The 11,794-nt window shown below is 53.3% G+C and overlaps 1 protein-coding gene across 1 annotated transcript in view; it reads right to left on the bottom strand.

Annotated features, from left to right (window-relative positions):
* Positions 1-468: 468 nt before the first annotated feature.
* The window catches only part of FAM189A2 (family with sequence similarity 189 member A2), a 90,808-nt gene continuing 79,482 nt past the window's right edge, over positions 469-11,794 (bottom strand). The window contains exons 7-11 of the mRNA XM_030885131.2: positions 11,095-11,224; positions 9,615-9,693; positions 6,512-6,664; positions 3,814-4,106; positions 469-1,333 (exon numbers count right to left, since the gene is read on the bottom strand). Of these exons, the coding sequence (XP_030740991.1) occupies positions 1,127-1,333; positions 3,814-4,106; positions 6,512-6,664; positions 9,615-9,693; positions 11,095-11,224 (862 nt within the window). The 3' untranslated portion in view covers positions 469-1,126. The remainder of the gene's footprint in view (positions 1,334-3,813; positions 4,107-6,511; positions 6,665-9,614; positions 9,694-11,094; positions 11,225-11,794) is intronic.

Raw genomic sequence — 11,794 nt, 5'->3', positions numbered from 1 at the left:
AGAATGCATGACAAGCTAGGGTATACACGGTTTTCGGCTGCGATGTGGCTATTTCGCCAGGATAGGAGTTTTATCAATGATGTCCCGCTTTACCAATGTTAAAATCTGATCACCTTACTCTGGGACCAGTTCTACTTGGACACACATCTGTCACCAGGAGTCGAAGTGGACTCCCTGGGTCATGCGTGTGAATGGTCCAACAGCCCTGGGCTGCTCGCTGGAAGGTTCTCGGTTGGTGTTTACTCAGGGCTGCCTCAGACAGCAGGCCTGGGGGTCAAGCGAGCTCTGAACTTGAGTCCCAGGAGAGCCGATGGGGCACAGCTCTGCTCCAGTACACAGGAAGTGCCCGTGGGTTGGAGCTGACTGAGCTGCACCAGCTGTTTGGTTTGGGGGGGCCCTGGCCACCACTGCTTCCCTGAGATAAGACATTCCAAGTGCCAGACAAAAACAAATGGCCAAGCCCAGGGGTGCAAAGTAAACATGTTTATTCTCAGTTCCGCCTCAGCTAGGTCTAGTGCAGCAAGCACGAATAAATGGGAGCAATGATATTTCTCTCCCTAAATATTTCTTTCAGTAAAAGTCACCGCTTCCGAAGTTTCCTGTTTTGCCTAAAGAGTATGTGATTTGAGGGCAACCTAGAGCAAGGCCTGACTGCTCCGGCCCTTTGGGGGTTGCCCATCGTGTCCCCCAAACACCAAGCAGACCAGCCCTCCACGTCCTCGTTCCAGTCACTGGTGGGAGCAGGGAAGGAGGCAGAGAATCATTAGCCCCTTTCTCAGCCCGATCAGGGCCCAGGGCCTCCAGAGCAGTGGGAAGGGTGGTGGAGACACATCCCTTCCTTGCCCCTGTAGTATGGCGCCTGAAGAGGCCACGGGCTCTGGGGGAGCCGCTTGACCCCTCAAAGGCCTTCCATCCGCAACACTGAGCCCACGAGTGGAAACAGATGTTCTCTGGAGCGGCCCCTCTGGGGAGAGTTCTCCAAAGGGCCCCCCAACTTGCAGCCATGAAGTTGCATGGTGAGGAACACTTGAAGGGGCTCTTGCCCCTTGGGGCGGCTCCCGCCTTCCAGAGCCCCTCTCTTCTCCCTCCCTGCGCTGCAGGTGGATGGGAACCTGGTCCTGCAGGGTCACAGGACAGTCTCTCGGACGACACCGATGAGGCTGTGGGGCCGCTCGGCCTCTGCTCGCCCCTGGGGCCTCCGCTCGGCTCGGGGTCTCCCTGCTGGGATACAGGTGCTCAAGTCTCCACAGCTCTGCAGATGCAGCAAGCCCGGCTGTCTCCGCGCAGGTGGCGCAGAGCTCCTGGCAGTGCTGGGCTGCAGGGGGGCCATTATCTTTGGGAGGACAAGAGGAAAGGCAGAGGTGAAGTGTCACAAAGATGCATTGGCCTGCCTCCTATACCTGCCCATGTATCTTCATGTTTTGTTGCTTTGGGGAAAGGAAAAGGGGTGATTTGCCAAAAGGGAACCCCCACCCCCCACCCCAGACCCACTGTCACCAAGTTGATTCTGGCTAGAGGACAGTGTGGGGCAGCTCCCTGGAGTTTCTGAGACTGTAATCTTGACAGGAGCAGACTGCCAGCTTCCTCCCCAGGAGTGGCCCAAGAGTTTGAGTCCCCAACCTCATGGTTAGCAAGCAGTCTGGTGCTTCAACCAAAGCACCACCCAACGTGGAAAGCCAGAAGCCGAGCCCATAGCCACTAGGTTGATCCGGGACTCACAGCGACGCCATGTAGGGTTTCTGAGACTGTAAACAGCCTCATCTTTCTCCCGAGGAGAGGCTGGTGGGAGTGAACCATCGACTCTGGGTTGAGCAACCCAATGCTTACCCAACAGTGCCACCAGGGAGATGGTTTTAATGGATGGCCTCTTTACTGTAAGAATAAACAAACCAAATGCTCACTGCCCTTGAATCAATTCTGACTCATAGCACTGTTACAGGACCCCGTAGAACTGTCCTTGTGGGTTTCTGAGGCTGTAAATCTATAAGGGAGTAGAAAGCCTCATCTTTCTCCATTAGAGCAGCTGGTGGGTTTGAACTCCTGACCCGGTGGTTAGCAGTCCAACATGAAACCCACTATGCCACCAGGGCTCTTCTCACACTAAGAATACAAATATATATACATACACACATACTCCATGTGTGAGCAGGAACAGAACTATGCTGCCGAAGGTTTTGAAGAGCAAAGTAAGTTTGGAGGAGCCGATTGCCAGCCCTTTCTGCAGATGTGCTTCAGAGTGAACTCAAACCTTCAGCAATTTTGTTAACTACTTGTATCACCAGGCGCCTCTAAAGGCGAGGAGAGCCAGAGAAAAGCAGACAGACTTGATTGTTCTAGAATTGCCCCAACTTGTTACTGTTTCGACTGTAAATCTGCCTGATTCAACGGATTTGTGTCCTGCAATTTCCTGCTTTGTAGTTAGCATTCTTTTTCTCTTTTTCCCTACAGTTTCCCTGTGGGTGGAGCCAGCGATTCTCCTGGGGGCTGCACATTCCAAGGTGGTCTCGTCAGAAACTAGTGCCCGGCTCCCACCCATAGGTGCCTTCACACTGAGCCCGGAGTGGGGGATGAGCGTCTGTATTTTTAACAAGAACCCGAGGTAATTCCGGTACACTTCAAAATGTGGGAACTGCGGCTCTAGGCTTGGAACCAGGTAACCTTGACCTGGTTTGTGTTGGGCTGCTAGCTACACAGTTGGTGGTCCAAACCCACCAGCCCTTTTCGTGGGAGAAAGGTGGTGTGGTCTGCTCCTGTAAGATCCATAGTCTGGGAGGCCCAAACAGGCGATGTTCTTCGCTGCAAACAAAGGGTCCGGGGTCTGTCCATCCAGAGGCATGAAGTGCCTGGACAACTACTTCCCAGGAAGAGAGTTGGGGGCTGGGGGTAGTCACTGAAAGCCATGGTCTTTGCAGCCCCCTCGTGTGCATGTGGAAGTTGGACACTGAATAAGGGAGACTGAAGGAGCATCTATGCATTTGCATTAGGGCACCAAGCACATCTGTTTTGGGAGAAGTGCAGCCAGAAAGCTCCTTGTTAGAGGCAAGGATGGAGAAACTTCATCTCACAGTTTGGACATGTTGTCAGGAGAGATTGGTCCCTGGAGAAGGACCGCGTGCCTGGTAAGGTAGTGGGGCAGTGGAAAGAGGAAGGCCCTCAGCCAGCCAGACGGACACGGTGGCTGAAACCCCAGGCTCAAGCACAAGACTGGGCTGGGTGTCGCCCTATTGCTTATCAGGTAGCTATGCTTGGAAGTGAGTGTGTGTTGCCTGGTCCAGCCCTTTGCTATAAAAACCAGGCGCTGACATCCAGGGGAATCCCCCGCACAGGCCCAGTTTTATCTTCTCACCCAGGTGGGTTCATGAGTTGGATGGGACTGGATGGCATGGAGTGGGTGGGCGGGGTTGGTTTGCACTTGCTATATAGGGGAGAGAAGTGGGTTCACCCTTCTAAGGGCTACTGATTTCCGTTATCTGTCCAACACTTAAACAGGCATGTGAATGCCAATGCTAGGGCCGGAGCCCACAACGTGCCCTGGGGCCCTTCCATGTAAGAAACCAGCATTGGGGATGGCTTTGGCTCTGCCTGGTGGCCTCCCTGTTGGCCACATCCTTTGCTCTGATTCCCCAGGGGCCCCTTCTTTCTGGGGCCTGCATGCACACCCCAGAATAACCGCTCTCACTTTCCTTGCTCCAAGAAGTCCCGAGACTGGCAGGAACGCTCTCCCCCATTCCTTCTCCCCACTCCCAACCTGCTCACCCCGCTTCCCTGGGAAGCATGACCCCGCCCCCACCGCCCGGGCCAGGCCGGAACTACCTGCTCCAAGACGCTGGCGCTGGTCACGGCCTCCTCCATGTGCTCCTCGTCAGACTTGAGGACGGACTTGATGTTCTCCACCAGTTCCTGCACGTCTGGGGTCATGCGGCAGGAGGCCTGCTCCAGGAACCGGGCCACCAGCAGCTTGGTGTCCATGTAGGACTTGTAATCTATCAGAGACCGGGGCCTGGCTCGCACAGCTCGGCACCGCGCCCCTCGCCTCAAAGTCACGGCCGCCACAGCCAATCTGCCTTCCGTCTGCGTCGCGGCTTCGCAGCTGAGCACCGGGGCGGCTGCGGGCAGAGACCAAGGACCATGAGCCGTGGGGCACCGGCACAGGCCCCAGGCTGTGCCCACCTGACGGGAACAAACCACAGGACAACGAGCTCCTGCGATGTCGTGCCGATGAGACATGGCCCCAAACTGGGTGACAAAAACACAGCTCCCCACCCCCCACCCCCACCCCGAAGATGAAGACAAGAACAAAGAGCATCCGGGATGCAAATGAAACGGAGCAGCGATGTCTTGGGGTAAGGGCACGTGGATGTGGAGGCAGGCAGAGAAACGGGGCTGGCCAATGAGAACATTCAAGAGAGAGGATGGAGGAGCTGCTCAGGGCGAGAGAGACCGCTTTGTGCGATGGACATCCAGCTCGTCCCCTGGGCCGTACCTCTGTCCTACACACCCACGAGGGCCCTTGACTGGCTTATAGGAGCGAGCTCAGCCGAGAAGGGCTTTGCAAAGAGAGCCTGGGTGCAGAGCCGGTCAAGGCCACTCTGGAAGTCCGCCGAGGCTTGCTGGGAAATCCACCTCTCCCACCTGGCAGCCCGGAGGAGGACCTGCGGAGCGGTGCAGCAAGAGGGTGGCAGGAAGCCGGCCTGTTCTCCATGTGTCCACCAGGGGCGCCACCGCAGGCAGCAGCCACCAATGTGCGCACCGGGAGTTCCTGGGATAGGCCCCCACAGGATGCAGGGAGGGAGGAAGCCGCAGGGAGGGAAACGGGGCCCTGCTTTTCCTCTGGAGAAAGGCAGGCACAGGCGCCTCCAACCTCCCAGAACCTTCTAGAAACACTGGACACACAGCTGCAAGTGTGAGGCCAGGGCTGCACTCAGTCACTTGATGGCAAGCTGCTTCCTCCCAAAGCAGAGTTCACACAGGCAGTGTCCTGCAGCCCTCCAGAAGAGGAGAAAGTTCCAGAAGAGCTCCCTGAGCTGCGCAGCGACCTAAGTTCCCACCGGAGCCGACGGGCCAGCCGGTCAAATGGTCATGGACAATCTGAGAGTCCCGGCTGCCAGCCCACTGCCGCTGTAGAAACAAGACTTTTTCTCAGAGGCAAGCCCACGGGCAGAACAGAGATGGCACGGCAGGAACCAGGACCCGGGGGAGAGGAGGATTTGCAAAGCCTTATTTGGATAGAGTTTTAGGAAATCCCAGGCCACCTGTTAGGACAGTTCACACACACACAAAAGAAGGCCGTGCTTGCTCACAGGATTACAGACCATCTTCCCTATCAATGATTATTCTCTACCCTGGAAAAGATATTTGGAAGATGTTCAGGCAGTCACGTAGTCGGAGAAAAGGCTCGGTGTTACTTTTAAATCCCAAATCGCTTTTGTTAAAAACAACAACAAAAAGCCTACGAACATACACACTCAGCAGGAGGAGAGAGGTGGCTGAGTGGGTGTGTTCCCCTCTCAGGAAGAGCCCGGATTCAGAGCATCACCCCATCACTCAGACCCAGGACGAAGGGACCAGACATGCCCTGTGGCAAAGGCGTCTCCTGTCCCTTTTCATATAATGTCCTTTGGATGACAACGATTAAGACACAAAACAAGCGGCAACAAAAAGCCTGCCTTAAAGGATGTGGCAGGCATATATACAAAGGGGCTTCAAACTCTTCGTGGAAAAATTCTATGACCTCTGAGTCCAACTTCCCCCACAATTTTTTAGAAGCCCATTCGTATCCCAGCTGCTGAGCATGTAAAATATGTCCAGGGCCTCTTAAACTTTTCCCACGGGTGCCCCCCTTTCACCCAAGAAATTTCCAGCAAGGGCAAGCACTACCAGAAACTCCTGGGAGTCACTGACTTTGAATTACTTTTGGGTCATTATATATTCAGAAACCTTTTACTGTTGCCGAAGTTTCCACAACGGCCACAGTCAATTAACCGGCCCCTATGGGGCTGTGACCCCAGTTTAAGAAGAGGAGAGATTCCCAAACTTATTTGCCCTACTGCCCTCTTGTCAGGAAAAAACAAACTTCTCTGCATCCCGCTGGCAATCAAACACACTGCACTGTAGCCCAGAATCCAGGATAAGGTGTAGGTGTCCTGGTGCAGCCACCACACCCCTACCAAGAGGCGGTATCGCCCACTTTGGGAAACACCAAGGTTGACTATCTTTCCCAAGACCTCTCTCAGAACGCACAGAGCCTGGTGAAAATCCAGTTCTCAACGATTACCTGAAAGGTTGCCTCGGAAGAAAGGCCGGGCAATCTACCTCCAAAAGTTCACAGGCTTGAAAATTCTATGGAGTGCAGTGCTATTCTGCAACGCAGGGGGTGGCCCTGAGTCAGAATCCACGTGACGGCACTTGGGCCGAGGCTGGCCAGAGCCCCCTGCTCTCACCTGGCCCTGCTAGGGGCACAAGCACAAGCGGGTTGGGGGTGGGAATGGGGGTGGAAGAAGGATGACATCACCTCTCTCTGTGGAATGATGGAGCCCAGGGTCGCTCTTTGACCTCGTCCGGAGGGGCTGGAAAGGTCTCTGGCTCCTCTCAGGAGGCACCAAGCTGGTGTTGGCACCTGACAAGGCCGTGCTTTCTTCTCCAGGTGTGTTGAGAGTGTCCCCACCTAATTTTGAGGAGAAGAACATTCTCCCACCCACTCCAGCCTTCAAAAGGTTGATCGGGAAACCCGGTGTGACCAAACCTGCCAGGGAAGGGGCTGCAGCACCATCGGTATCTTAGGCTACTAGCCAGTGCAGTTTTCCTTCCCGGCACCATGGGAAATGCTTCTCCCCCACACACACACACCCTCCACAGCTAGAACAAACACAGCTTCAACACCAGGAGGAAAATAAAGAAGCCACGCCCTAACGGTCAGTTTTTCTTAATGGCAAATAGAATCTTCTCCCAGGGAGCATCCAATAAGGCAAAATGGTAAAAGAAAGCCTGTTTTAGGGGTGACCAGGAGGTGGCTTTTTGCACATCAACCGTTTTATGTGTGCAGTGCCGACACACTCACTGTGCTCGGCAACAGTCACCACTACCCATTTCCAAAGGGTTTTTAATCACCTTTAACAGAATCCAAGCAAAAAGCCACCTCTTCTTTCCCACGGAGTGGCTGCTGGGCTCAAACAGCCCACCAGGCCTCCTGGTCACCCCTAATGAACTTTGGTCCCGATCATTGGTCTATTCTAAATCTTTCAGATCAGTGGCACCCTATGGCATTTGTCCTTTGGGGTCTGACCAGGATCACTGGCACCACGTTTTCGAGGTTCAGCCACAGTGTGGCATGTTATCACAACCACATTTCTCTGTGGCTAGGTAATGTTCTAACACATGCAGATGCCACCTTGTGTCTAGCCACGCATCTGGTGTCGGGTGGTTTCCACCCTCTGGCTGTCACGAACAATGCTGCAAGGAACAAGTCTCTGGTTGAGCTCCCGCTCTCCCATCTTTCAGTAGAAGCCCCGGGGGTGGGATTGGGGTCTTCGGGATAAGCTTTGTGTGGTGGGAGGTACAGCCCGCAGCGGTGGAGTAGCTGCCCAGTGTGCTGCAGCTGCGATGCTGGGGCAGAGGTATTTGCCTAACAGAGTGCATGATGGGCTGTGAATGCTGGACCCACGGCCCAGACAAAGAGCCAGTGACCACTAGCTGAATCATTCAGACTGCTTTACAATGGGATGACTTCTATGCCAGGAAAATACGAGCACCACCTTTGTGGGGCTGGGAGTTGGAGTTAGTTTTGTTTGAGTGGAAAACTGACAAACATCTCAGAAACATAACACTGCTTCAGATGGAAGGAGAGTAGCAAATGGGGCCGTGTGTGCCCAGCTAATGTCGCTATTGGTCTCTCTCCGTCCAGAGGGATGAAGCGATGGAGGCAATGAGTCCAAAGGCCTGCTGAGACCAGAAGAAGTAGATGGTGCCCAGCTGCGTCCTCAGAGAGGGATCCCAAGGTGCAGTCCCAGGAGAAAATGAACAAAACTCAAAGTAATGAAAAGGCCAGCGTGACTGGAAGAACCCCCGAGACCATCGGCCTTGGTTACTTTTTAGGGCTATCACTGAACTCACCTGCATGGCTCAGCTTACAGCCAAACCACCAGCCTGATCCACAGGAGAAAGACTGCTTTCTACTCCCACAGATGGTTACAGAAACCCACAGGGGCAGATCTACAGGGAGTTTGGTGTTGGTTTTATAGGGTGAGCAGATTAGCCTCGGTGGTGCTGTCAGTTCTGGAGTGCTCACGGCAAGGTTGGCATGTTACACCCACCAGCCTCTTCAGGAAGGCAAGAGGAGATTCCCGCCAAGGAATACAGCTTTGGAAACCAACATAGCTTGGAAACCCTCTGCAGGGTCACTAGGAGGCAGAATGGATTCAATGGCAGTGGGTTTGGTTCTGTCTGGCTGATCGTACGCCCAGCAGGCAGGGGTGCAGAGCAAAGAAGAGTGGTGGACACATAGGGAGGAAGTGGGGAAGGAGCCAGGACATGGTGGGCCTGCAGTCAACCTCAGGACACTCAATGGGTATGAAGTGCTAAATGGAAAACCAACTTGTCCTACAGCCCCGTGCTCCGATCACCATCAGCGGCAAGGGGGAAAGCTCGAGGGCGAGCAGGAGACAGGAAGCCTATTCCGAATGGCGCTGTAGGAAAACTCACCTCCGTCTCAAATAGCTGAAAGTTGATCCGCTATTTATGACCGCCGGCGATTTTGTCCCAGTGGACAATTCCTAGGCCATTTAAAACCTTCCTAGCGCACCAACTCTGATATTTCATGTTGGGCAGAGAAGCAGGCCCCACTAGATGTCGCAACACTGGGACCCGGGTCCCAGCTTTTAAGTGACACAGCAGAAGCTCACCTGGGATAAAGGAAGCCGTCACCACACCCACACACACCACTACCCTCAGAAGACCTGTCTCAGTTTAACAAGAGAAAGAAAAATCTGAGATGGGAGAACACAAGTGCACAGCCTATCTCAGGAGGCCCTGGGAATTTCATCTGGTTATTTGTCAAAGATACTTCACAGCTGTGGGTCGATTCCAACTCGCTGCGACCGCATAGGACAGAGTGGCATGGCTCTCTGTGGGTTTCCAAGGAATGGACCACCTCATCTTTCTCCCTCAGTGGCTGGTAGTTTTGAACTGTCAACCTTGCTGTTAGCAGTCCAACTGCACCCGCTTATACCACCAGAGCTGCTAAAAGATACTTTGGGTATAATTTTCTGTTCCTATATTAGCTCCCACTAATAAAAGCCAAACTCATTGCAAGTTAATACCAACTCATAGTGATCCTATAGGACAGGGGGTTTGTGAGAGTAGAAAGCCCAGTCTGTCTCCCTCAGAGCCGTTGGTGGTTTCAAACTGCCAACCATGTGGATCCCAGCCCATCTTGTAACCAGCACTCCCTGTGAACCACAATAAATCATATTTTTGTACTTGAAAAGAAGGTTGTAACTTCAGCACACCTAGCCCCCAACAAAATACCATGCAGGTCATCATCTGACCTTCCTTGGACCCCCTAAAGCCTTGAGTCAATAATTCGGTGGCAATTTGGGTGGCAAGAGTGTCCTCATTACCTTGTGTCACTTGTGTGCAGACTGGTTCTGACGGGCTCGCCGCAGCTTCTGTTCCTTCTGGCATTTGGCATGAAGGCCCCTGCAGTGCAGGAAAAGACCAAAAAAAGAGGGGTGGGGGCTGTTTTGTCACTCTTTAATCCAACCACCAGAAACAGAGTGACGAGGCTGTGGAGAAGCTGGGACCCTCCCGTCGCTGGTGGGAGGTACACAGCTTGGCATTATCATAAGCTGCATTCTGGCTCACAGCATCCCCACACGACAGGGTAGAACTGCCACAGTGGCTTTCCAAGATTGCAAATCTTTATGGGAGCCAAAAGCCTCATCTCTCTCCCTTAGAGCAGCTAGTGGTTTTGAACTGCTGACCTTCTGGTTATCAGCCCAACGTGTGGCGCATTATGCCACCCGGGCTCTTTTAGAGCTGCCATCCGACTCCACAATTCCACTTCCAGGTAAGTACCCAGAAGAGGTGAAGACAAGGGAAGCAGACAGCGACTTCATGGCAGGCAATTCACTATAGCCCAAAGGTGGAGCCAAGTCAACGTCCACCCAGCAGAGGGCTGTGCAGGCAGAATGTGGTATACCCACACAGTGGAATGTTCCTCAGCCACAAGGGGAAATGAATTCTGACATATGCCACAGTATGGATGGAGTTTGAGAACATCATCCTAAGTCTACCACAAAAGGATGATCCCACTTACAGGACATTTCTGGAATAGGTGAATGCATGAAGGTCCAAGTTTACTATTGGTCACCAAGGTTGGGAGAAAGGGGGACCACATTGCTCAGTTCTGATTCATGATGGTGGGACCATGAGGAAAGAGGTAGTGATGATGGCTGATCCATGTCTCTACATTCTATATGGAAAAATTGCTGAACTGCAAGTGTTTGGCGTGATGCTAAGGCTATGTGTCAATGCCGTGATTCTCAGTATTACATAATTATCCTCCTGTTTGTGACCTGAGGTTGGGGGGGGGTTCTTTTGGGGTGTGGTTTGCCTTCAATATATACAGATGATCTTAGAGGACTCTCTCTCTCATCCTGCATCCAACTCTGGATCACCTGACCTCCAGCCACAATAGCTCAACATTGACTCATTATTTACTACCATTTATAATTTGGAACATGCGCCAGCAGCCTGCCGTCTGGCCAGCAGATGCGGGGTTCATCAGGCCTTGAAGTCCTGTGAGTCAGGAGAAGCCTCCAGCCTGATGCCTGACCCATGCAGGTGGGGCTTACCAGCCTGCACAGCGGTGTGAGTCATGCCCTAGAAATAAATCTCTGTCCAGATTTACACAAGTACCCTTACCTTGTTTTGTTTCTCTGGAGAACCCAGCCTAAGGTGCGTGTGGTCCGCATTCTCTCTGTGTGTATGTGTGTGTCAAAAAAAGTACACGAACAAGCCTCACCCATCGTTCTGTGTGAGGCATGCCCATTTTTCCTACTTGCAGTCCTTGTGCAGGAGAGAAACTCCGAATAGTACCTGCTCCTGGTCCGTCTGGCTCACCACAGCTTCATAGGGAGGCGGCGGGTCCAGAGGGCAGAACACTTCCACGCCTTTGATCCTCGCTCCGTAGATGTGGGGCAGTGGGATAACATCAGGACCAACCATCCTAGGAAAAGCATGGAGGCATCAAGAGATGGGTCACCTGACTGCAGAGGCCCCTGAGCACTGGTCTCTGCCTCCGGAGGGTTACCCACTCCCTGGGGAAAGCCACTCCCCCCTCCCTCCCCCACTTCACCCCCATCTCATTCTCCAGATTGCAGCCTTTTAATCCCCTGCGGTTGTTGCATAAAAATGCAATCAAGAAAGCAAGCAAAAGTTCGTATAATAGATGTCACGTTCTTTCTTCCCAGCCACAAAACATCTGGGGTGCCGGGGTGTCAAATCAGGAAACTTCTTCAGTGGGAATGAAGTTTTAAAAGAAGAGAGAGAGAGAGAGAGAGAGAGATAGTGTGTGTCCCTTTTCCTTTGCAGCCCTCTGCTCCTAAGCTGCTGGATCCGAGAAGGAAGGGAGCAGGAGAGGGTGGGGAGTGGGGCTCAGGGGTGTGGACTTGAGGCAGGGCCCCAGGGGGCTGGGAAGGGTCAAGGGCATCACGAAAGGGCTGTTCTCTCCTTTAGAACAGGACTTGCCTATGAATTTCACTGGGCTCTCCTACCCAGCCAGAGCTGTGAAAGAGCG

The sequence above is a fragment of the Echinops telfairi genome, unplaced genomic scaffold (genome assembly GCF_000313985.2).
Source record: "Echinops telfairi isolate 266 unplaced genomic scaffold, ASM31398v2 ScPeMD7_22;HRSCAF=79, whole genome shotgun sequence".
Classification (NCBI taxonomy): Eukaryota; Metazoa; Chordata; class Mammalia; order Afrosoricida; family Tenrecidae; genus Echinops; species Echinops telfairi.
This window is presented reverse-complemented; position numbering and strand designations above follow the sequence as displayed.